The sequence below is a fragment of the Mangifera indica genome, chromosome 9, assembly GCF_011075055.1.
Source record: "Mangifera indica cultivar Alphonso chromosome 9, CATAS_Mindica_2.1, whole genome shotgun sequence".
Lineage (NCBI taxonomy): Eukaryota > Viridiplantae > Streptophyta > Magnoliopsida > Sapindales > Anacardiaceae > Mangifera > Mangifera indica.
In genome coordinates this window covers 13,064,196-13,087,710 of record NC_058145.1, presented here as the reverse complement: position 1 = coordinate 13,087,710, position 23,515 = coordinate 13,064,196, and the positions used below count along the sequence as shown (strand labels likewise).

General features: G+C 33.3%; 3 protein-coding genes and 1 non-coding gene across 7 annotated transcripts; 2 read left to right on the top strand and 2 right to left on the bottom strand.

Annotated features, from left to right (window-relative positions):
* Positions 1-1,460: 1,460 nt before the first annotated feature.
* Positions 1,461-4,958, bottom strand: LOC123226129 (receptor-like protein kinase HERK 1). Its single transcript, XM_044650615.1, has one exon. The coding sequence runs from the start codon at positions 4,402-4,404 to the stop codon at positions 1,900-1,902; it is 2,505 nt and encodes an 834-aa protein (XP_044506550.1). The 5' UTR covers positions 4,405-4,958; the 3' UTR covers positions 1,461-1,899.
* Positions 4,959-12,655: 7,697 nt separating this feature from the next.
* Positions 12,656-14,902, top strand: LOC123224838 (putative leucine-rich repeat receptor-like protein kinase At2g19210). The gene is made up of 8 exons (XM_044648563.1): positions 12,656-12,764; positions 12,846-13,113; positions 13,183-13,661; positions 13,735-13,867; positions 13,958-14,026; positions 14,125-14,196; positions 14,282-14,353; positions 14,439-14,902. Exons 1-8 carry the CDS (start codon positions 12,725-12,727, stop codon positions 14,860-14,862), a joined length of 1,557 nt encoding a protein of 518 aa, XP_044504498.1. The 5' UTR covers positions 12,656-12,724; the 3' UTR covers positions 14,863-14,902.
* A 1,825-nt stretch (positions 14,903-16,727) lies between these two features.
* LOC123226037 (probable NOT transcription complex subunit VIP2) lies at positions 16,728-23,403 on the top strand. Of its 4 annotated transcripts, XM_044650486.1 has the most exons (15): positions 16,731-16,882; positions 17,090-17,133; positions 17,941-18,077; positions 18,751-18,865; positions 18,941-19,119; positions 19,236-19,605; positions 19,984-20,193; positions 20,287-20,388; positions 20,870-20,958; positions 21,061-21,246; positions 21,747-22,172; positions 22,261-22,313; positions 22,420-22,461; positions 22,618-22,762; positions 23,033-23,403. In XM_044650486.1, the coding sequence occupies exons 3-15, from the start codon at positions 18,060-18,062 to the stop codon at positions 23,090-23,092; spliced, it is 1,995 nt and encodes a 664-aa protein (XP_044506421.1). In that variant the 5' UTR covers positions 16,731-16,882; positions 17,090-17,133; positions 17,941-18,059; the 3' UTR covers positions 23,093-23,403. The 4 variants fall into 4 exon arrangements, with proteins under 4 accessions (XP_044506422.1, XP_044506423.1, XP_044506420.1 ...); XM_044650487.1 differs by lacking the exon at positions 17,090-17,133 and having other exon boundaries at positions 16,728-16,882; positions 18,757-18,865; XM_044650488.1 differs by lacking the exon at positions 17,090-17,133 and having other exon boundaries at positions 16,728-16,882; positions 19,984-20,184.
* Positions 18,785-18,865, bottom strand: LOC123226619. The gene has a single exon (XR_006504368.1). It is a non-coding gene; the product is annotated as a small nucleolar RNA snoR35 (small nucleolar RNA).
* Positions 23,404-23,515: the final 112 nt, after the last annotated feature.

The following is a 23,515-nucleotide window of genomic DNA, read 5'->3' as shown; positions in this document are numbered from 1 at the left end:
TGCCGAAAATATATATTAGGTTTACAAGTGTGAAGATTGAAACTCATGTTACATAAAACCAATTGGCTTTTGTTAAGGTCCAATTTAGATAGTCCAATCCACACACTTATATACCACTACTTATGTTTTATTTATTAGATGTGTGACTCTTTCTTTGAGTCTCCAACACCTCCGTTTAAGTGCAAACACCTAGGTGGTTAAACCTTAAACCCTAAACCCGCCGTTTGACTCATGCTCTGATACTATATCGAAAATATATATAATGGATTTACAAGTATGAAGATTGAAACTCATGTTACATAAAACCAATTGGCTTATATTAAGGTCCAATCCACAACACTTATATATCACTCATTTTATTTAAGTTTATTAGATGTGAGACTCTTCTTTATTTTGAGTCTCCAACAGTTTTACAGAGGGGTGATGATGGTGGGATTTTTGATTTGGACAGATACCTTCCAATTAGAGGGGTGAAGACTTACAGAGAAATGGAGTTCTGAAAGTTGAGTCAGAAATTCTCCTCTCAAAACGCGTTGCGTTAGAACTTGAAAAAGAAAATAATTATACATACATTGACACACGACTAAGAGACTGTCAAAAGAAGAACAGAATGTGTAAATGTTGAGCATTTATCCAAGTTTTTTAGATCAAATTTCTCACATCCCAATTAGCGGAGTTAAGAATTGATTTACCATGCTCCTGCAAACATAATTAGAATTTGTTTCAATCACAGTTTTCCTTAAAAAAAAAATCTTAACATCATTTGGTGTGATTAGGGAGGAATATTAAACCACAAAAAGTTTAGACAACAATTTAGAGATGACAAATAAGATGAGTAAGGATCGAATACTTTAATCTCATTTCTGTCGTTGCAAGAGAAACCTTTCCCCCTCCCCACTTTGTCTTCAACACAGTGATAATGAAGAATCTTTATCCTTTTTTTGCAAGGAGAAATTTTACACAATTTTCTTTTTATAATCCCGATTAGAGTTTAAAAAATATATAAGAGAGATATATATATCCCCATTCCATCGTTGACTATGGAGATTTTAACTATTCTTGTCAATATCTTTGTTTTTATCAAAGAATTCTTTTCTCATTCAGGATGGCAGTCATGCTCAACTATAGGGAATTGTCATCTCTTCACAAAACAAAAACTGAAGAAAAGTACATACTTGCAACGCACGAAGTCAAAATTCTACGGACCTAGAAAGCAACCCAAATCAAACCATTTGGCCAAGAGGGATCGTCCTCTGTTAGCTGGAATAGAAAATCAACTCGAACCAAGAGGCAAGCATGCCTGCTTTAAATCATCTTATAAATGCTACTTCTATCTTCTTGCTCTCAAGACTGTGACGTACAAGACTCAAGAAAACAACGATATTCGACTGGTTAGGCATGCAAATAGAAAAAAAAACAAAAACAAAATAATTGCATTAAGCATAAGTCACACAAACAACTGCATCAGGAGAAGAAGTGCACTTTATGAAGCATAAATTAATAAACATGGAAATAACCTAATGGACAAATCTAAAATATAAAATCCTTATACAATTTGTAAATCTCGCTGGAACCACTAACCATGCAGTAACTGAGAACTCACACAACTTCCCAATTCATACAGTTGGATTTATACACCTATCTGAAGGACATTAAGCTACAGCCACAACCTCCTTTCATTTGTCTAGTGACCAAACAACAAGCCACATTAACATATGCTCCCATGGTTAATCAAAAATGCAAAGGTATTGATGAAAATCTAGAATTGAACTCTATGACACAAAATAAAGAAAATACAACAATTCATTATAATGTGGGAAGTATCGGTTGATCAGAGGACAAACCAATGAGGTGTAACTGTGTGAGGAGCTAAACTCATGGAGTACAACCCCCGATGAATTATCTGCCCTCAGACTTAACAAGCTGTGAAAATACCCTACTCATTGAAACTCCTGAGAGATCATCCGCAGTTGACGAATCAGAATTAGCAGCAGAAACACTAGCACCAACCTGGGTGAAACTGTTGATTTGAGGTGAGAGGTCGCCAATCAAATTAGTACTGTTTTCTTCAGGATCACCTTGAACAACTGCCTCGTGAAGTTGAAGAGCATATTCCAGATTCCATAAGACATCTCCCATTGAGGGTCTGTCAACGCCAAAGTCAGCCAAACATTTCTCAGCTGTTTCTCCAAACTTCCTAAGAGAATCTGGTCTAATTTTTCCTGCAAGAGTAGAATCTATGATTTGCTCCAGCTGCCCCTTCTTCTGCCATTTCATAGCCCATTCAGCTAAATTCACCATTTCCCTTGGAAGGGTTGGATCTATAACCGGTCTGGCACAAAGGACTTCAAACAAAACCACCCCAAATGAATAAACATCAGACTTCTCTGTCAGTTGTTGCCTTCTGAAATATTCTGGATCAAGGTACCCAAAACTTCCTTTCACTGCAGTACTCACATGGGTTTGATCAATTTCAGGCCCTGTCTTTGAAAGACCAAAATCAGCAACTTTTGCCATGAAGTTCTCATCAAGCAAGATATTTGCAGACTTTACATCACGATGAATAACTGCTTTCGCATAACCAGTGTGAAGGTAATGAAGTCCTCTAGCAGCTCCAATGCATACCTCAAGTCTCTGCTTCCAACTCAAGCCGGGAAGACCTGAGCCATAGAGATGGCTCTTAAGGGTCCCATTCTCCATATATTCATAAATCAATATCATCTCATTCTTTTCATCGCAGTAACCAATCAGTGAAACCAGATGGCGGTGCCGGAACTGAGAAAGCATCTCAATCTCTGTTTGGAACTCGGCAAGTCCCTGTTGGGACCGGGGATTTCCTCTCTTAACAGCCACTTTTGTACCATCGTTTAAAACTCCCTTGTATACCTTTCCAAAACCACCAATTCCAATAACCCAACTTTCATCAAAGTTGTTACTGGCTTCTTGAACTGCCACAAAAGGAAAGCGATACGCCAAGTTAGAATTAACACTAGCAGTTGTTCCATTAGAGTATTTACTACCCATGGTGTGAGAATTTCCTCCATTAATAGATAAAGGAATCCATGTCTTTGAGTGTCCCAGGTGCCCCATTCTCCTCTTTTTCGTCCAACACATAAAGAGAACTCCAGCCAACACCACCAAAACAAACACCCCAACACTCACTCCCACTATTATCCCGAGTCCAGCATTCTTCTCGGAACTTGAACTGGAGATATCAGGGGTCAGCCCACTGAGGCTGCTGAGTGAATTATTCATCTTCATGATCTCCAGCCCATTTAGAATGGCATTGGGGTAAGTGTTATGCAGATTAGATGGACCGATGCTTATATTAAGCTTATTGTTAACAGTTTTTGTTGTAACATAATCCATGTAGTATGCAGCCGCTAAAGTGTTAACCAAATAAGTACTCAGATCAAGATCCTTAACGGCCATCCAGGAATCAATATAAACATTGAAGTACAGCTCGTTAAGACCATCACTCACAATATCACAAAAGTGAAACCGAACAAGGTACTGAAACCCTGGGTCCACATTGAATACCCAGGTCACATTGAAATTGCTGGAAGGATCACTTTCTGAGTTCATCCTGGTGCAAGTACCATAGACAGAAGCAGGAGCAATTTGCTGAGTAGCCCCACCTGGAACATAATTGACAGCTGAAATCTTTGATACACTTGTGGCTAGATTCGCTTGCAATAGGAAACTTTGATCAGGAACCCAAGTTCGTCCAAGGGTATCATTCATAGGGGTAACGGTAGGTCCACCCATGTTTACTCTATACACTGTTTCCAATGCCTGCCACATCAGGCCTTGGAATTTCTCTTGTGGGCTAATGAGGACAGCATCATCAGTGATGAGCAAGTCAGGAACTGAAACGACTTCAATGGCATTTACAAATGCAAATGAATTTTCTGAAGGACTGAAATTGATAACAAGGTTATCTGTGGTTACATTTACTGAAAACTCGTTAACAACTTTAGAGTTAGCAATGAAATTGCTAAGGAGACCATACTTTTGGGTGGAAACTGAAAAATTAGCTCTGCTCAAATTGAAATTCCCTGAATCAAATGGATTGAAGTAAAGCCGAATCCAGTGCCTACCGGTTTGGCTAATAGGAAAGGTGTACTTCGAGGATCCAGTAAAAATTCTAGCCGTTTGATACAGCAACGAATCATTGGAGGAAGTTACAGGTTCTGAAGTATTGACGATAACATCTTGTGGTGAAGAAAGTAAATGTGAGGCCAATTTATCAGCCATAAACACACGACCGTCTACTGTAGTATTGGTGGGTGATCCACAGTTTATAAGGTAATTATCTATGGGGGATTGACAAGAACAAAAGCATGCTAAACACAAGATTGACACAACCCAGATTAACAAATGAAAACCTCTATAACCCATCATAACAAAGTGTTGAAATTGATTAAGCAACAAGGAACTTGCTACTCTTTGAGCTAGCAGTGAAATGAAATCTAGGGTTGCAATACAAAAAAATCATAAATACAAGAACTTATTTGCTGGCAATCTAAAACACAACTGGAATCAAGAAACGATACAGAGATACGAATAAAAAAGTGAAAAGATGTCACCTCGAAGATCATTCAAGCTCCAACAGAGATAAAGAGGGCTTAGATTTGTGAACTCATAAGTAAACAGCAAACTCCGAGAACCCTTTTAGTGTATTGGAGAACATTAATTATATAACAGGAAATTTAGAAAACAAAAATACTGGAAACAAATCTAGCCAAGTGCAAGCTGGTTTGAACTTGGTGACAACTCCAGATTTTGACAGATTCCATGATCTTTTATTTTATTGTATTATTTAAACAAAAAAGAAAAGGGAAATGATTGGAAAACAAATTAAAAAACAAAACGAGCTTGAAGAATAGGAAACCAGCTAAGTTTTAATCATAAAAGAACTGAATTTTTTCCTGAAAAACCAAATATTTGAAGTAACCGTCTTTAAGTTAAAGTAAAATATAAGTAACAGATGCTTATCTATTTGGGTTCAATTTAATAGGGGATTGATTGTTGTCTAATGGTTGGGTAATTATATTGTGAAATGAAGTCCATCACAAATCAGTGGGTCTAAATTTTATCCGTTGATTAGTAGTAATTTTGAAATTCAATTGAAAAAAAAACAGTAATAAAGTTTCATCCAAATATTTATTCATTTTAAATATATAAATATATATATATATTTATATGTATCATTATATAATTTGATGTTATTTTATTATTAATGTAAAATTATTTAATTATATAATATTTTTATATTTAAAATATATATATAATTATATTTTAATCATGAAGATTTCAATGTCTAAACCATAAAAAACTGCGTTTTTTGGGTTATCTTCATTTTTGCTTCAAAGTTTTTAAATTCTATCTAAATTTACGGAGTTGAATATGCAATGGATTCTTAACGTTTGGACGAATTTGTGAAGAGAATTGACTAATGAGAAGACGACAGATGGGTTCAAATAAACTATAGGATTTCAACAGGGCAAAGCACTATTTCCCACCCAATTTTTGGTTTAAATTCAAAAGCACATTCATATCAGTTGAAAAATTCAAATTCTCATTTATGAGCTAACTTTTGTTCACTTTTTTTATTAAAATGAGGGATAAAATGATCATTTTACTATTTATATTAAAAAAATTATAAATTTTATTACTTTTTCCCTCGTAGGTTTTAGAAACTAATATTTTATTTTTATTTAAAGTTTTCAAATTTTGAAGAGTAATATTTTTACCTCAAAACCTAGAGTTTTCATACTTTTCAAACTATAACCACCCTCCAAAACTTTCAAAAATAACAATCTCACTCCCAGTCTTCAACTTAAGTTTTTGGATCCCTTTCAATGTCGTCTTTAGCCTCCTTCTCCCAATGCACCGAAAAATCGTGCAACAAAGAGACAAATATCTCTTTGTCGTACCACCCTGTGATGAAGAAATATCTTTTCGTCGCACGGTTTTTCGACACACCGAGAGAAGGAGAAGGCCACAAATGATGTTGGAAAGCTGAAGTTAGATAATGGGGGTGAGATTACTGTTTTTGAAAGTTTTGGAGGGCAGCTACAGTTTGAAAAATATGAAAACATTAGGTTTGAGGATAAAATTGTTACTTTTTAAAATTTAAAAACTTTAGGTAAAGATAAAATATTAGTTTCTAAAACTTACGAAAATTTTTTTTTTTAATTTTTAATATAAATAATAAAATACTATTTTTTCCCTCATTTTAATAAAAAAAAGTTAAGGGTTTGAGTTTTTTAACTGGGGTGGTTAAACTTTTGAATTTCACCAAAAAAATAGTTGGTAAAATAGTCCTTTGGCCGATTTCAACAAGACAAAGCCAGAGCCATAAAAGGTAGCTACGTCTTTCACACTTTCACATGCTGAAATCAAGACTTACAGGGAGACTATGATGGCAGCATCACCATGAAATTTTTTATGTTTTTTCTTTTTTCACGAATTTTATTTGGGTTGAATTGTACTTTGATATCAAATCAACCTAAAAACCTAAGTAAAATTTGGTATCAAATCAACCTAAAAATCTAAGTAAAATTTGGAATTAATGATTGACCTACGATCATCCAGTCGTCATAAAAGTTAGGTAGACTTTGAGGGCAATGGCTTCTGTCACTCGGCAAAATCCATCGCTTTCAACGCGAAAAGAAGAAACCAGACGGAGACAAAAATAAGAGATGGATCTGCGGGGTGGGCGTTGGGGTGGTTGGCTTCTGATTCAGTAAATGTTTATGCCGTCTGATCAAATAAACTTTAATTATTTCATTAACAATACAGGCGTATTAGGGAAGAATGCTACCAACAAAAGTTGAACAAGTCTAGTGGGGACATTGCAATTCATCCAGATCTGACATCCAAACCAACACCTTTTTTTTTTTTTCCCTTTAAAGTATTAATATTTATTTTTCTTCTGGGTCAAAGTATTGAGAGATTTTTGAACTTCAAGATTAATCTACGGTGGCAATTGGTTAAACACTAATAAATATCATTCTAATAATTTATTTTTTTATCAAATATATTATTTCGTATAATTTCAAAATAATAAAAAATTTCATGACAGATAATATAAAAAATTTTAAAAATATATGTTTATTTTATCTACCTATGGACCACTAGAGAATAGAAATTACGGGAAATGGTGTAAATCGTTTAAAGTATTGCCACATGCAAGGCAGAAATATAATAAGGGCAAAATTAGCTTGAAGGGAAAAGGATTTAGTTGACTAGCCAGTTGTAGGGAATGGCACACGTCTTGTATATTGTGGGGTTGACTAGCCTTCTTAAATTAGGCAAAGATGTTATGTTTTGGCATAATGTGCGGTTGAAAGCTCAATGACACAAAAGTCCCTTCTCATTTTGAAAAGTGCATGTGTAACAAGTATAATTTACAATTACAAAGCAATAAAATGACGTGAAGACACTTTTGATAAATAATTTAAGTACATATATTATTTATTATCATGATGATATGATTTTGAATTAAAATTAAAATAAAATCTAATCATATAATGACATATTATCTATATATTTAAATTATATTATTATTTATTATAAAGTTACGAAGATATTGAGACTTGAAAATACAAGCTCAATGTAGTTAATGTATGAATAAAACGTTTGAAGTGTTAACTTATTAGTCACTCAAATTTATGCAAGAGGACAAGGATAATTATTTTTTGCAGGAAGGAGATGAGATTTTTTTGTTATTCCCTTAATAAGGACAAGGAATGTGGATCTGCCCTTTCTTGTTGCCATCTTTAAGAATGGGGCTCAAGTTTCATTTATAAATGTCTTCAAGAAGAGTCTTAGCTTTAGTAAAGTTTGTAAATTGGGCCTATTGAATCGGACCTAATTGTTCAAACATAGACCCAATTTTTTTAATACTCAGGCTTCGGGTTTGCCTATTTAGGTCTTTTTATTCCAGCCCAAATCATTAGTTTTTTTATTTCTGGGTTTTTGGGTCTATATTTGAACTTGTCTTTGTAACTTTGAAAATTTAACAAATATGCCCCTATAATTTTTTGCAAATTTGAAAACTTTACAAATACACCATTACAAATAAAAATTAGTCTAGCTGCCATTGAACTAAATTAAATTTGAAAATAACTTTGCGAAATTGGATATTGCCAATGCAACATGATCAATGCTATCAAAAATTCTTATCTAACGGAATTTACATTTGGTAAAATTTAAGGCTAAAAAACTTATTCCCACCCTAGGTTTCGTGAAATCTCAAACTCATATTTATTAATTTTAAAAAACTAAATATCCACCGTTAGAATTAAGAGTAAAAATATTATTTAGTTAAAAAAATATTTAATAAAACAAAAAATTTATTATATTTTTCTCTCTTTCCTTTAATTTAAATATTTAACAATTTTTTTCGACTAAATTTGAAAAATAAATCATTTTCCCTAAGGTTTTTTAACTCGTTATTTTCGATTTGAAACATGAAATTTAAAAAAAAAATTAGTGAGATTTTGCTTGGAAGGGAGATTTTTGAATCTCAAAAGGCTCAGTTATATTCTTTAATATTCACTCATTATTCTCTCAGTTTGTCTCACCTAAAAGCAAAATGAAAAACCTTTAAAAACCTTATAAAATAAACATACGATGTAGAGCAAAACCTTTTAGAACTTTTCTTAAATAAGAATTGTGAGAGAATCTTGATATTTGAAACATAATTATTGCTTCAACAACTACTCCAACTCAAATTTTAGTGCCAAAAGTTCTCAAAGTACGAATAATCGAAATCTAATGATAGGATGATAGGAAAAAATCCTTTCAGTGATGTAATTGACCTATTCCATTGCTTCGCTTCGCATATGACCTTAATCACACATCCCTCTTCTTATTTACCATAGTCAGTATTCATCATAATCATTAATCATTCTTTCAAAATCAAATCAATTAATTTAAATAGGTAAAATTTTAAATTTAGTAACTAATTTCATAAGATAAATAAGTAATTTAATCTTAAAATATTATCAATGAGAACTTAAACTCATACCTTTTATAGTTATCAGTATCCTATAATACAAATACGTATTTTACGATATGATACAGATGAAAAATTATATATATTATAAAATATATCAATTTAAAACAATACAGTAAATATATTATACGATACAATATATATTACCGATATAAATTGATACACTTTTATAAAAGAAAATGATGAAGTAATAAAGGCATATAGGAAAACATTTAAAATTTTAAAGATGTTTGTGATTTTTTTTTAAATGATAAAACAATACATAATTAATGTTAATAATATTACCGATATATTTACATTTTTAAATTTAATAAATATATATATATGAGAAAATTTAAAATTTTAAAGATGTAAATGATAACAAATTGAAAATTTTTTTTTTTTTTTTATACAATATATATAAATATAATATATATATATGATTTGATTATTTTTAATAGGCTAAAAAGACTTATTCCCGCTGAAGGTTTGGTGAAAACTCAAACTCACACTCGTTACTTTTTTAAAACTCAAATATTCACTCGTTTGTTAAATTTTACTGTTGTTGTTAGGGTAAAATTATCTTTTAAACATTTTATTTAAACTCATATTTTAGGATTACATTTAAATTTTAAAATTTTTATTTCTACTACCTAAGCTCATATTTTTCAAGTTTAAAAACTAACTTCCTTTCCCCACCCCCCTCCCCTTCCTTCAAGTCTAGGGTTTCAATCTCATGTATTTTTCCCATTTACAAACACCCTCCCTACCTTCTAAAAATTCTTAGTTTCACCCCCTTTTCAACATCAATATTTAGATTGGTTTCGACGTTGTTTTCCCTCCATTGTCAATATTCTTTTCCACCAAGACCTAGCCGTCATTACATCCTCCCTTCACTGCCTTCACATCTATCTTGTTCAATGACCGACATGACACAACAGGGAGAAAGCGTTGATGTTGACGTGACGAGAACAAACCACCTTCCTCCTTGTTGCATCTCGTCAGCTCAAATCCGATTGAAATCGAACGAGATCTCACACTTCATTTCAGCTGGATTTTATACTTAACAAGAGAGAAATGGGGGCAATGAAAGGAGAATGCGATGGTGGCTAGTTCTTGATAGAGAATGATGTCGATGACAGAGGGAGAACGACATTTGAATTGATCTAAAAATTAAAGCTGAAAAGGTGATGAAACTAATATTTTTTAGAAGGAAGGAGACGATTGTATATGGAAAAAATATTTGAGATTGAAACATTAGACTTGGGAAGAAATAATCCGTTTTTAAATTTGAAAAATATGAATTAAGAGATAAAAATAAAAATTAAAAATAATATTAAAATATGAGTTTGAATCAATTTTTAAATGATAATTATATTTTTGATAATAATAATAAAATATATCAGATATGTAAATATTTAAATTTTAAAAAATTAACTGATGAAAACAAGTGTTTTCACCCAACCTTTGTGTAGGAATAAATCTTTTGGCCTTTTTAATGCTTTCTTTTGGGCCAAAGGACTATTTCCCACCGTAAGTATGTGCATTTTTCAAGTTTCTCTCCATTAACTTTGAAAATATCATTTACCTACTCATAGACTGTTAAAATTAACAGAGTAACCTTTGTTATATCATCTTTGTTTCCCTAAAATTTCAAAAACTAACAATTTTATTCCAACCCAAGTTTTAAAAAACAATGTTTTCCCTCTAGGTTTTCTAGTTTTTCCGTTTCTTTCTCTTTTTCGGTGTCGTTTCTTCAATCCTTTCCGACGATTTGTTAGGCACGACGATGAAGCTCATTTTCTCTCAGTACGGTCTTAGTTTTTAAGATTTAAGAAGAAAAATTAAATTGAATTTAAATTTATTTTTTATAATATAAATAAAATAATAATTTTATCTTTAAAATTGTTAATTTTAATCATACACAAATACACAAATGAATAAATAAAATTTTTAAAGTTAATTGAGAAAAACTTAAGAAAAATGCATTCTTGGGTGGGAAATAGCCCTTTGGCCTCTCTTTTGCGTAGAATCCCTCCCATTGACACTCAATTCCCCGTGGTGTGAATGCCGCCTCACTTTGTACGACTCTCTGCCTTTGACAATAAACAACGCAGACAATCATGGGATTAATAGTCAACTATTTTAACAAGATATTATTCTGATCCAATGGCTATCAAGCAACCAGAAGACTATTCTTCCAAATCACATAATATGCTTAATTGGTTGTCACCTCAACAATTACAACGAATATCACAGCCGTTGATTTTTATCATCACAATTACATTTATATGCTTCCAGTTCTTGTCTGTACAAGCGTTGACTGACTTTGCACGTCAAAAGTTGACTCTCTTAATTTAATCAGCCGCAGATTTTTACTAGCTGCCATTTCATTTCTTGAATTGGTGACTTTATATTAGAGACAGCAATGTACGTCGGTTCAAAAAAATAATTTTGAGAGATAATCGGATTTTATTAATTTAGTATGATTTATTTAATTTTAAAAATTTAAATTTAGATTGTGGAGTTTTTTTTTGGAAAATATTGAATAAATATTTGTTTTAGATAACGTTTTATTATTAAAAATAAATATTTTAATAAATTATTTAAAATATATATATTATTATTATTTCATAAAATTTTAATAAAAATTAATAAATATAAATAATAATTATGTTTGATCAGAAGTAATAAAGAAATACTAAGATATTATTTTACTTAAATATCTTAGATATAATTATTTTAAAATATATTTTATATTACTTATTATATTAATTAAAAGTGAAAATATTTTAGTCCTAAAAATTAATAAATAAAAATAAAAATATAATAAAATCAATATTATCTCTAATAATTTCTTAATACTTAAAATAAAAATAGTTTAAATTACTACCTATATTATTTTTTATTATATTACTATTAGTAATATAATAATATCATAATTTTTTATTACTAAAAAATCAAATTAAATAAAATAATTAATAAAAAATAGATTAGCAAAATAATTTTTATGTAATACAAACCAAACACCCCTGATTGTGGGACAATCTTTAGACCCAAAAACTTGATGTTTTTTTGAAACTGATTATAGTAAACCATTAAAATGAAATAAATAACTGAAAAAGAGTTGAACTTAATCTTCTCATTCCATCCGAAAAAAATAACGTTTGGTGGACCAAAAGCATTATAAGCATATGGAAAACACTTATTTATGACAAGTTATTCAGTATTGAAATATCCCAAAATAATTAATAATTTTTGTTTCCCATGTTATCATTATCATGCTATAGTATATGAATCAACGTCAATCTTACCCGACATATAATCTTGATGATAATGCTCTGGCAAAAATGGCAATGAAGTCAATGTCAAATTTCCATATAAAAATGGCAAGAGCCTCAAACTCTACATGTCCTTCTACATCTCTTAATGCAATTAGCCCACAATGGCTAATTCCCTAGTCTTACTTTGCTTAGCTCTTTTTGCTTTATCAGCATCAGCTGATGGTGAGTATTGATTCTGAAGTTATTCATGTATCTTTTCACTTCCATTAATTGTAATTTTCAACGGTAATTATATTTGTTTGCAGTGAACATTGATTGTGGGGCTTCCGGTACTAACACTGATGAATATTCGCTAGTGTGGATTGGAGATGATAGCCTCATTCAAAATGGTGAGGCTAAAACTGTGCAGTCTGGCAGTAATGTGGATAATGTAATGAGCACTCTTAGAGTGTTCTTCACGAGGAAGAAGAACTGTTACACAGTCGGAGCCACCAAGGGAGAACAGGTCCTTGTTCGGGCAAGCTTCTTTTATGGAAATTATGACCAAAAATCAGCTCCCCCTACTTTTGATCTGCAATTTGATGGCAACCATTGGGGCACAGTTGAAACTTCAAGCGAAGATATCGTTTTTTATGAAGCAGTTTACGTTGCAAAGGGAAGTGAAACAAGTGTCTGTGTTGCTCAGACGGCACCAAATCAATTCCCTTTTATATCAGCACTTCAGGTGCGAAGCTTGGGCTCTAACATGTACAGCCATGTCGATGCTCAATTTGCTTTGTTCTTGAAAGCTAGGGTTGCTTATGGTGCAAACACTACTATAAGGTAACATTATTAACTTCTGATGTTTCACGTTCAATTACTTAACAATCTAATCTATGATATATTTTTCAGGGCTCCGGATGATGTTTATGATCGAATGTGGGTTCCAGCAGCCATTGGAAATGGATTAAATAAGGTCACAAGTGATGCATTATTCATCGATGTGAATGTAGCAGATGATCCTCCACAGGCTGCAGTGCAGAATGCAATTACCACTTCAAGCACATCTGAGTATATAATTCTGGGCACTAAATTTTTGCCAACGGAGGGAGTCTCTGTGTATATCAATTTGTACTTTTCTGAAGTGTCTCAGCTCGATTCATCTCAGAACAGATCCTTTCTGCTTTACATAGACAACAAGCCTCAGTCGGCGACCATTGTCCCTCCTTATGGAAGTGTTTCCGAATTTTACATTAGCAACATGACTGCCTCCTCAAACACTTCACTCTCCTTGGTGGCAACTAATGATTCAACGCTGCCTCCTCTCATAAATGCCATGGAAGTTTTTCTCATTAGTGATCCACTAACAGATGGGACTAACAGCAACGATGGTTGGTCTCAAACTTTTTAATTGATTTTTCACTTATTTATAAAACTAATAATTAATTTGCTCTGATTTATCAGTGGAAGGATTAGCTTTGCTCCAAACTCAATTCAGTGTTCTACAGGAATGGAGCGGGGACCCTTGTCTTCCAGCTTCTTTTACATGGGATTGGGTCAATTGTAGCACTGATGCTACACCTCGCGTAACAGCACTGTAAATTTCTTCATTGTTCTTGTTCGGAAAGCTTGAATTTCTTTATATTATATAAATTGAATTATTTATTTAAGTTCTTCCAATGGTCAGGTATCTCAATGGATTTGATATCTCAGGGCCACTTCCTGATTTTAGTTCCATGGATGCTCTTCAGATAATGTTAGTTAAAAAGGATGATCACTATATATAATTTCCCAACGTATTTAAGTCATATATATAGTTCTAAAATTGTCAAGTTTATATCCATGTGTACGCAGAGATTTGCACAATAACAGCATCAGTGGACCAATACCTGATTTCCTTGGCAAATTTCCAAATCTAGAACAATTGTGAGATGCTGCCGAATTATCTCTTATAATTACATTGTTGATGTTATGAGAACTAACAAACAAAATTTTATTTTCTTCTATGCAGGAATTTGGCTGATAATGGATTCAGTGGAACTGTGCCTGCGTCATTGTCACAGAATAAAAACTTAAAATTAGAGTAAGCTTGACGAATTGATTAGTTTAATCCATTGAATTTGAGATACCAAAACTTAATCCAATTATTTATTGGTTCATTTTCACAGTGTATCAGGCAACCCAGAACTGTGTGTCTCTGGCAACTCATGTCAGACGACAACCGATGGAACTTCATCGGTCACAGGAGGAAGAACGACGAAAAAGAAAAACAAGCTGCCTGTAGTTCTTGGCTCCTCTATTCCAAGTTTTGTTGTATTTTGTTCTATTGTAGGAGCTGCTGCTGCATGGCACCATAGACGAAAAACAGCAGCCGTGGCTTCAGTCAGTGCAGGTCAAGCTGGTGGAGCCAGTAAGCCTAATGGCACCCCACATGGTGGGAAAACGGCTACACAAATGGTTGGCAAAATGGTTAAAGCAGTGATCAATGAGATCAAAGACGACACCGAGGAACAAATAACTTCAGAGATCAATAATCAAATTGATGAGATAGCACAGAATAATGCCCAACAACAGGATGGGAATAACGCTTGATTTCTCTTTCTTCTTCAACTTGTCTTTCATGCAAAGTGGAAGCCCACCATTGATTTTTTAAAACATTTCTTCGTTTTTGTTTAATAATGTATGTTAGACCAGGACGCATGTAACAAGTCAACATTGAATTTGTGAGAGTTGTTATATAACCGTGGCAAGTTGGGATATAAAAATGCCATTTCATTTGCTGCCAACCTTTATGTAATATTCTGCGGCTCCACTTGCAAGTTAGTCAGATCAGCCTATTTCTGACTGAAAAGCTGTTTACAGAACTAGGCTTGTGCAGAAAGAAGTACTTGTTTAGACTTAAACCTGTTGCCAATGAAAAATAAGACAAAGACACACCATTCTCTTCTGCGTAGTGATTCACTAATGACATTAGAAATAGAAGAACATAGGCACAATCTAGGAGCTGATGTAGCAGCTTAGTTAACACATCGATCTTCAATATGATTTTTTGTGGGCATATATAGAATTGACAAGAACTTAGCTGTTACTTGTTCTCTCACATAATGAGCATCGATCTTTATATGTCTAATCCTCCCATTAAAAACGTAACCACTTATGTTGTCACACCATACAATTGAATTGCCACACCAAAACATTCCTATTTCCTCAAACAGACTTCTTAACCATGCTATTCTTGTGACTGTTTTGACTTAAAGCCCTATTTAGTTGAAGAGAGACTTACCTCTTTACGCTTTCTAAAGCTCAATTGAATCAAGCTATTCTCAATGTGTATATAATACGTATCTGAATATGCTTCTAGTTTCAACAAGTATGCTGGTTTAAACAATATCTCCTAAGGTATTGTTTTCTCATATTGTCTGCCCTTGAAATTGAGTTAGTTCTTTCATGAATTGACTCAATCTATTAACAACAAGAAACAACTTAGACCAAGTCATTATAAGAAGAAATTGATGAACTCTAATGCTGCTTCGATGCAAGGTTGGATTATCAAGCACTTCTTCATCATTTAAAAGCAACTAATTGTCATAGGATTGACACAAGGGTTGGAATCTTGCATATTTGGTAAATCCCAAACATAATTTGACTGACACAACAACAAACCTTTTGTTTTCAATGTGTTTCGATTTACAGAGAATAATAACACGCATCATCAATCTAATCATAAACATGAAACATAATCAACTAGATATCTTAAACATTTAAATTAGCTCAGCATGCACGCAACCTATGAATGCAGTGCATTAAATGTCTGAGAAGAGTCTTCATTTTTATAGCAAAGAAATTTCAATCTTCCATATGTTGCTTATCCGGGTAGAGAGGGGAAGAGTTCCTAAAGTCTTCTCACACTCAAATAACTTAGGGGAAATTACTATAATTATAACTAAAGTGTAATTACTCTATTATTAAATTAGAATTATATAATGATGATAACACCTATTAAATTACATCATTCAATGTTTACTTATTTAGTTGAGTGTTGTTATATATACAATTTTATACACAAATAATGATATGTCATCATATGATTAGATGATTAGAAATTAAAAATAAAATAACACTAAATCATATGATAATACATCGTTGTTTATGTATAAAAGTTATATATATAATTTTATTGTTTAAGTATTATACAAGTGCATATAATTTTTAGCATTTCTAAATTATAGTTAATAACATTAACGTGAATGTAGATTCTTGATTTATCAATTAAACAAGGTTAAAAATCTTATTAATAATACAATTTTCACATTTTGTATGAAGATTTTGAAATAAAACCATCCCCGTGTCTGAGTCACAAAAAGTCCAGTCATCCATCAGTTAGAAAACGCAGCACCACGCCACGCAACTCCCACGTTGCCACACACAAACATCACCCACTCGCCCAGTGCACTAATCATTTATTTTCCCTGTAACTATGCGTCTTTCCTTCTTTTCTCGCTTTTCTTCCGATTTAGGGCGCACAAAAGACAAAACAATAACTAATCATTTATAAAACTCGCTAATTTGACTCAGTAACCTACGACAAAGAGATTCCTGATCTGCTTCTCAGGTACTCTCACTCTCTCTTTCTTTCCCAATCGCTCAGCCCGGCTTAATTATCGACTCGCCCGCCGAGTTCGATCTGAGTTCACTTTGACTTTTTTACGATCTTCCCGTTGTGTCACCTTGTTCTTTTGTTCGTCATTAATTGCGATAATTTAATTTGGCCTTATTATTAATTCTTTTTCCTCGTCGAGACTGTGATTTGTTATATTAGGTTTTCGGTTTAAGCATTGAAAGCCTTGTTTGGTTGCTGAGAAGGTGAGCAAAAATTATGACAGATTGATTTATTTATTATATATTTGGATTTTACGGCTATTGTTGAAAGCTTTACTGAAGTAAGCAGAAGTAGAGATAGATAATTTTTGCTTTTTGTTTTTGTGAGTGCTGAAAATGAGATGTTTAAGCTCCAGATTTTAGTTTCTTTTGGTTCTTCCATTTTCTAGTAAACCGGTACAAGATTATTTTCTTGATTTTAAATATTGGATTTGCTTTTTAGCTTATAGTTTATTCTACATTTGCAATTGGGACTAATTTTTATAAAACTGATTTTAACATTACGTACGTTTATGTTTACAGCTTGCAGTTCTTTAGATAAAAGGACTTGGTGTGGGCTTTTTTCAATAAATTTTATGATATTATGTTGTGTACACTAGTGGGTCCTTTCTTCTGTACTGAGTATGTTAGGGTTTTTGACCAGTTATATTCTATATTGAAATGTGTCCCAGTTTTTTTCTTGATGAGACATTATATGTAGGAAAGTAACGTCTGTGTATGACCTCTTTATCTATTTGTCAAACATTAATTGCTTTTGCAAAGAATGATAGAAGCCCAGATATAAGAACTTGAATACTGTCAAGATTCTGCAATTCCAAAATTGGTGGTTTACAAAGTTGATAATTTGTTAAATGATTTAATAACCTGTGACTTCATGTTGAGACTCATTGTTGATGTTTGGTTTTGCGCATGTTGCTTGTGACATTTTGGACTCCATTCATTCTTTTCTGCATATTCCTGTCTCAATTTGGTTACATTTTTGGTTTCTTAATATAGTGTTGTCCTTTTCAGGCATTGAGTTGAATATTCAATGAGAATGGCTTTTCAAATCAACAATCTATCTCTTGAAATCAAGAATCAGAAGGGGCTTCTTCCCAACAAGGAATGATTTTTTGCATGATCTTTTGACAATGTCGGGGTTACTTAATGTAATGTCACTTAACTTGCAAACTCTAGGCTAAAGTAACTATCTAGAGAATTGTGAAAATTTCATGTCGTTATTCGCTTAACAGGGTTGGCACATTTTGTTTGTTTTATAGAATTTGGAATTTTTTTGGGACAAATTCATTGATTCAATAATTTTTGATGCTATTCTCCAGTGTATAAGAAGTGATATGTGTTCTAATGTTTTAGTATTTTTTTTATATTCTATTGTGAATTTTTTTCTTATAAAATGGTGATATTTCCTGTTAATGTGCTTTGTTGGCATAAGTAAGAGGGGAGTGATCTCAACTTTGATGTCATGTTTGGGAACTCTATTTTGATTTTGGTTTTTCTTTCAGAATTTCGGTTTTGAATTGGGTTGCCACCTTGTGATATAACAAAGTTAGTACTTATGACCCTGTTGCCTACTGGTAGCAGCATTATTTGCCTAATTGTTATAAGGATGAATTTTGAAATATCCACTGCTATGATTATGAAAATTATTGTTGCTTATTTGTGTTAGATACATCGTTATTGCTATGAATGTTGGGCAATCCTTTGTTATGCTCTTTGTTTTTAGTTTCACTTGTATTATTTGATTTTCTGGTGATATGCATTTTCAATAGATTGGCCATGTTTTATCTATTTTCTTTTGGCCTAATTTTGACACACTTTTAGCTGCAGTCTTCTCTCAATGGATCGGCGTCTAATATTCCAGATGGTACTGGGCGATCATTTGCCACATCTTTCTCTGCACAGTCTGGTGCAGCTTCCCCTGTTTTCCATCATACTGGTGGGTGATTTTCTCTTCAGCTGCTTTCATTTGCGTTCTTTAATTTTTATATAATGGCATCTTTTCTTTCTGCAGGAACTATTCAGGGGCTTCATAACATCCATGGAAGCTTTAATGTTCCCAATATGCCCGGCACACTTGCTTCAAGAAACTCAACAATGAATAATGTTCCATCTGGCGGGGTTCAACAACCTACAGGAAACCTTTCTAGTGGAAGATTTGCATCAAATAATCTTCCCGTTGCTCTATCCCAGGTACTTATGATTTGCCCATGAATGGAATTTTCTGTGTATGTTCTCTTTATTTATATGTGTTATGTTGGCATCTGTTGTATTTCTGTATCATGCCCTTACTTTCAATTGATTTGCAGTTATCTCATGGACATTCAGGAGTCACAAACAGAGGGGGTATAAGTGTTGTTGGGAACCCAGGATTCAGTAGTAATACAAATGGAGTTGGCGGTTCTATTCCCGGAATTCTTCCAACTTCTGCAGCAATTGGTAACCGGAATGCTGTTCCAGGATTGGGAGTATCCCCAATTTTGGGGAACATTGGTCCTCGGATAACAAGTTCAATGGGAAACATGGTTGGTGGGGGTAACATTGGAAGGAGCATAAGCTCTGGGGGAGGATTATCTGTACCTGGTCTTGCGTCTCGATTAAATCTATCTGCAAATGGTGGATCTGGAAATCTGAGTGTGCAAGGACAAAATAGGTTGATGAGTGGTGTGCTTCCACAAGGTATCTTACCCTGAAATGGCAGTATATATTTTTTGGACTAGGAAAAAAGATTTTTGTTGTTATTGCAGGCTTTTCTTCATCTTCTTTGAAGATTTGTTGTCACTGATCCCCTTGAATCTATTCTAAATTGCTTGATCAGGGCTCAGTATTAGCTTTAAAGTTGACTTATTCTCTTATGATCACATCTTGTCTACTCACATAGATATTATTCACATTCTGTTATGGACTTATCGCCACATGAATGTTTATGGAAGATTCCCTGGCACTTGGATGTGAATACATTTTTATTCTATTTGTCTTTAGGTTTCTCTGCTCAATGGATTCAGTGCCACTTAATCTAGCTTGGTTTGATTGTGTGACCTGACATTTTGTATTCAGGATCTCCACAGGTTCTTTCTATGTTAGGAAATTCCTATGCTGCTGGTGGCGGTCCACTTTCCCAAAGTCATGTTCAAGTGAACAATCTAAGTTCTATGGGAATGTTGAATGATGTGAACTCTAACGACAATTCTCCATATGATATAAATAACGATTTCCCACAGTTGACAAGTCGTCCTAGTTCTGCAGGAGGCCCTCAAGGTCAATTGGGTAATTATAGAGAGATCGTAGAATTTGGCTGATGGATGCTTCTCTTTGTTCTACTTCTCGCAACTGAAGATATAATTAGACTGAATATTTCAGGTTCACTAAGGAAACAAGGTCTTGGAGTTAGTCCCATTGTTCAACAAAACCAAGAGTTCAGCATCCAGAATGAAGATTTTCCAGCTTTACCTGGATTTAAAGGTGCAAAGATATTCTTTTTGCCAGGCTCATGATTTGTGCATTTTACATGATGGTATTCAGAATAAGGTTTATCTACAATTTTATATTGGTACTTGGGATTTCTCATGAGAAGTTTTTCATGTCTTCAAGCCCAATGGCTCATCGATGTTGATTAATGTGTTTCCATATGCTAAATTGGAGATGCTGTGCTTGTATTTCAAAGACTTTCCTATATTTCATAATATTTTGTGTCACATGGTTAATGATCCAGAAAGGAAAAAGAGATCATATAATGTGCATCAGTTCACTCATGACAGTTGTTCTTTTACATAAGTTTGACTTGTTAGCCATTACTAACTCATTATTTGGGGACAGAAAAATCCTTCTCATGCTTTATATGTTAAAAGCAATCAAGTCTAGAATAAGACACCGTAACAAAAAAAAAAAATGATCTGTAGCTCTAGAACTGTGAATTGTTGACTATTTTTTAGGTTTTATGCAGGCAGTAATTCTGACTATGCTATGGATTTGCATCAGAAAGAACAACTTCATGAAAATACCATGTCAATGATGCAATCTCAGCACTTCTCTGTTAGTTCTACTCTTCAAAGATCTATCTAGCTCTTCTCTCTTATTCATTTATGTTTTTACCCATATTAATTTTCATTTGTATTGGAATGATGCAATTTGCAGATGGGCAGATCTGCTGGGTTTAATTTAGGTGGAACCTATTCCTCTCATCGTCCACAGCAGCAACAACAACTTGGTTCATCAGTTAGTAGTGGTGGTGTCTCCTTTTCATCTGTTATCAACCAGGATCTTCTTCATTTACATGGTTCTGATATGTTCCCATCTTCGCATTCAAGCTTCCACTCACAGGTGTGGCAGTTTGTTGCTCTAATTGGTTTATTGTGTTGTTTCTTGTCATTTGCTGTTAAGTTCTCTATGTACTTTGTACTGTGAAATTATAGGTGGCTGATGGAGGCCCAAAGAGGAATTTTTTGTTATTTATTTTCCTCCATCTTTTTTTAATAGAGCTCTAAAGTTTAAATACATTACTCATAAGGGTTAAACTGAATTATGGACCTATCTTTTAAGAGTATTGCTACTATTTGCTAAGTCTATCCCATTCTCCTTATTTTGATTGACTTTTACTGTTTTATTGGAAACTGTTGACTGATTAGTACAATTTTCTTGCGGAAGTGGTAGAAATATTTGAAATGGGGTGTTGGGTGTAATGGAAAGATCTGAGAGAGTTAATTCAAAAGGGATTAGTTTCACTGCCTCATAATACTCTAATGCCCTTGTAGATTTTTTCTTTGCATCATTTTTTGTTGTTTTCTTATTCTGATGGTCTATCCATTTCTTCTTTTGTTCAGACCAGTGGACCACCTGGCATTGGACTAAGACCTTTGAATTCTGCTAATCCAGTTTCTGGTATTGGCACATATGACCAGCTTATTCAGCAGTATCAGCAACATCAGAACCAATCTCAATTTCACCTACAACAGATGTCTGCTGTCAGTCAGTCATTTAGGAATCAGGATGTAAAATCCATGCAGTCGGCACTTTCTACTCCTGATCCATTTGGCTTACTTGGCTTGTTAAGTGTGATAAAGATGAGCGATCCTGATCTGACTTCACTTGCACTTGGAATTGACCTGACAACACTGGGGTTGAACTTGAATGCATCTGAAAATCTTCATAAGACTTTTGGTTCACCATGGTCTGATGAACCAGCTAAGGGCGACCAAGAGTTCACTGTACCTCAATGTTATTATGCTAAACAACCACCTGTGCTACATGTGAGCTTCTCTTGATTTTTCTTCTTTGGTGGTTTGTGGTGCTTATAGTTTTTCTCTTGCTTATTCCACTAGTTTCTATTGTCCATAGCAAGGTTACTTCCCAAAGTTTTCGGTGGAAACATTGTTCTATATATTTTACAGGTGCTACTTTTGTTCCATTTCTGTTGCATCATTGTCACATGCTTCAGTTTTTATTTATTGTTTTTAAATTTTTACTAACCAACAATGATTTTTATCTCTTTTGCAGCATGCCAAAAGATGAGGCCCAGTTATATGCTGGAAATGAACTGTATGCTCTATCGCATTTTATTCTTTGTTCTGGTCAATTGTAAAATATTGCATTTCTAGTTTCCAAAACCCATTTAGGATTTTCAATAATTTTCATTTTGCAACTTATACTGAAAAAAGGGATAGTTGACTAAGTAACTTTGACTGCGGATGGCAGTTATAATAGAGGTTGGATGTATCACAAGGATCATCGTTATTGGTTCATCAAAGCCCCTAACGTGGAGCCACTTGTTAAGACGAACACTTATGAGCGAGGGTCTTATCACTGTTTTGATCCAAGCACTTTTGAAATAATCCACAAGGTTTGAGCTGTCTATACCGTATGAGTAGTATTGTGTTCACAAACAATGAACACAAAATCTTGTAGACAAATAATAACATGTCACCACATTATTGAGTATTGTTTGATTTTTAATTTAAAATCACTTAATGACATGGTGACATTTTATTATTTATGCATAAAATTGTGCTCATTATTTTATGAACATAATTTTATTAATACTTTACTTTGTATTACGTTATTTGGGTGTTTGTCAGCTATTGATCAATTTTACCCATCCGATTGCATGCAGGATAATTTTGTAATATATTACGAAATCGTGGATAAGATGCCAGCTTTACCGCAACATTAGCATTAACATTATTTCTTCTTTCAATTTTACTATGTAAAGTTGATATTATGGAACACATTGATTAGAACGGCGGCCGGTTTGCAGCATTAATGTTTTTTTGTTTATTTTTTAATTTAGCGAGAGCTAGCAATTGTTGTCAATCTTGTTGAAATAATTGGTCCCCTTTTTAGCTTATCTATTCAGTATGTCCAAGATGCTGCCGAGAGTTGAAGGCTTACATCTTCAATCTTTTCAGCAATTGAGCCTCCATCAAACATGTATTAATGATTATTGATTCTCTTTTCTTGTTAAATCACACTATCATTCTTATATACCTTACGCCAATCACTTTTCGATGTTTGTCTCATTTTTGCAAATTGTCAAAAAAGGTCATGACCAATCATAACAATTTATCATCATTTTTCTGGTCATTTGTCTTGGTTA

Coding starts and splice junctions, on each gene's coding strand:
- LOC123226129 (XM_044650615.1), bottom strand. CDS start 4,404: ATGATGGGTTATAGAGGTTTTCATTTGTTAATCTGGGTTGTGTCAATC.
- LOC123224838 (XM_044648563.1), top strand. CDS start 12,725: ATGAGCACTCTTAGAGTGTTCTTCACGAGGAAGAAGAACT. Junction 13,114..13,182: donor GGTGCAAACACTACTATAAG/GTAACATTATTA, acceptor TATATTTTTCAG/GGCTCCGGATGATGTTTATG. Junction 14,027..14,124: donor ATGGATGCTCTTCAGATAAT/GTTAGTTAAAAA, acceptor ATGTGTACGCAG/AGATTTGCACAATAACAGCA.
- LOC123226037 (XM_044650485.1), top strand. Junction 18,866..18,940: donor CCCTGTTTTCCATCATACTG/GTGGGTGATTTT, acceptor TTCTTTCTGCAG/GAACTATTCAGGGGCTTCAT. Junction 22,314..22,419: donor TTGTTCTATATATTTTACAG/GTGCTACTTTTG, acceptor TCTCTTTTGCAG/CATGCCAAAAGATGAGGCCC.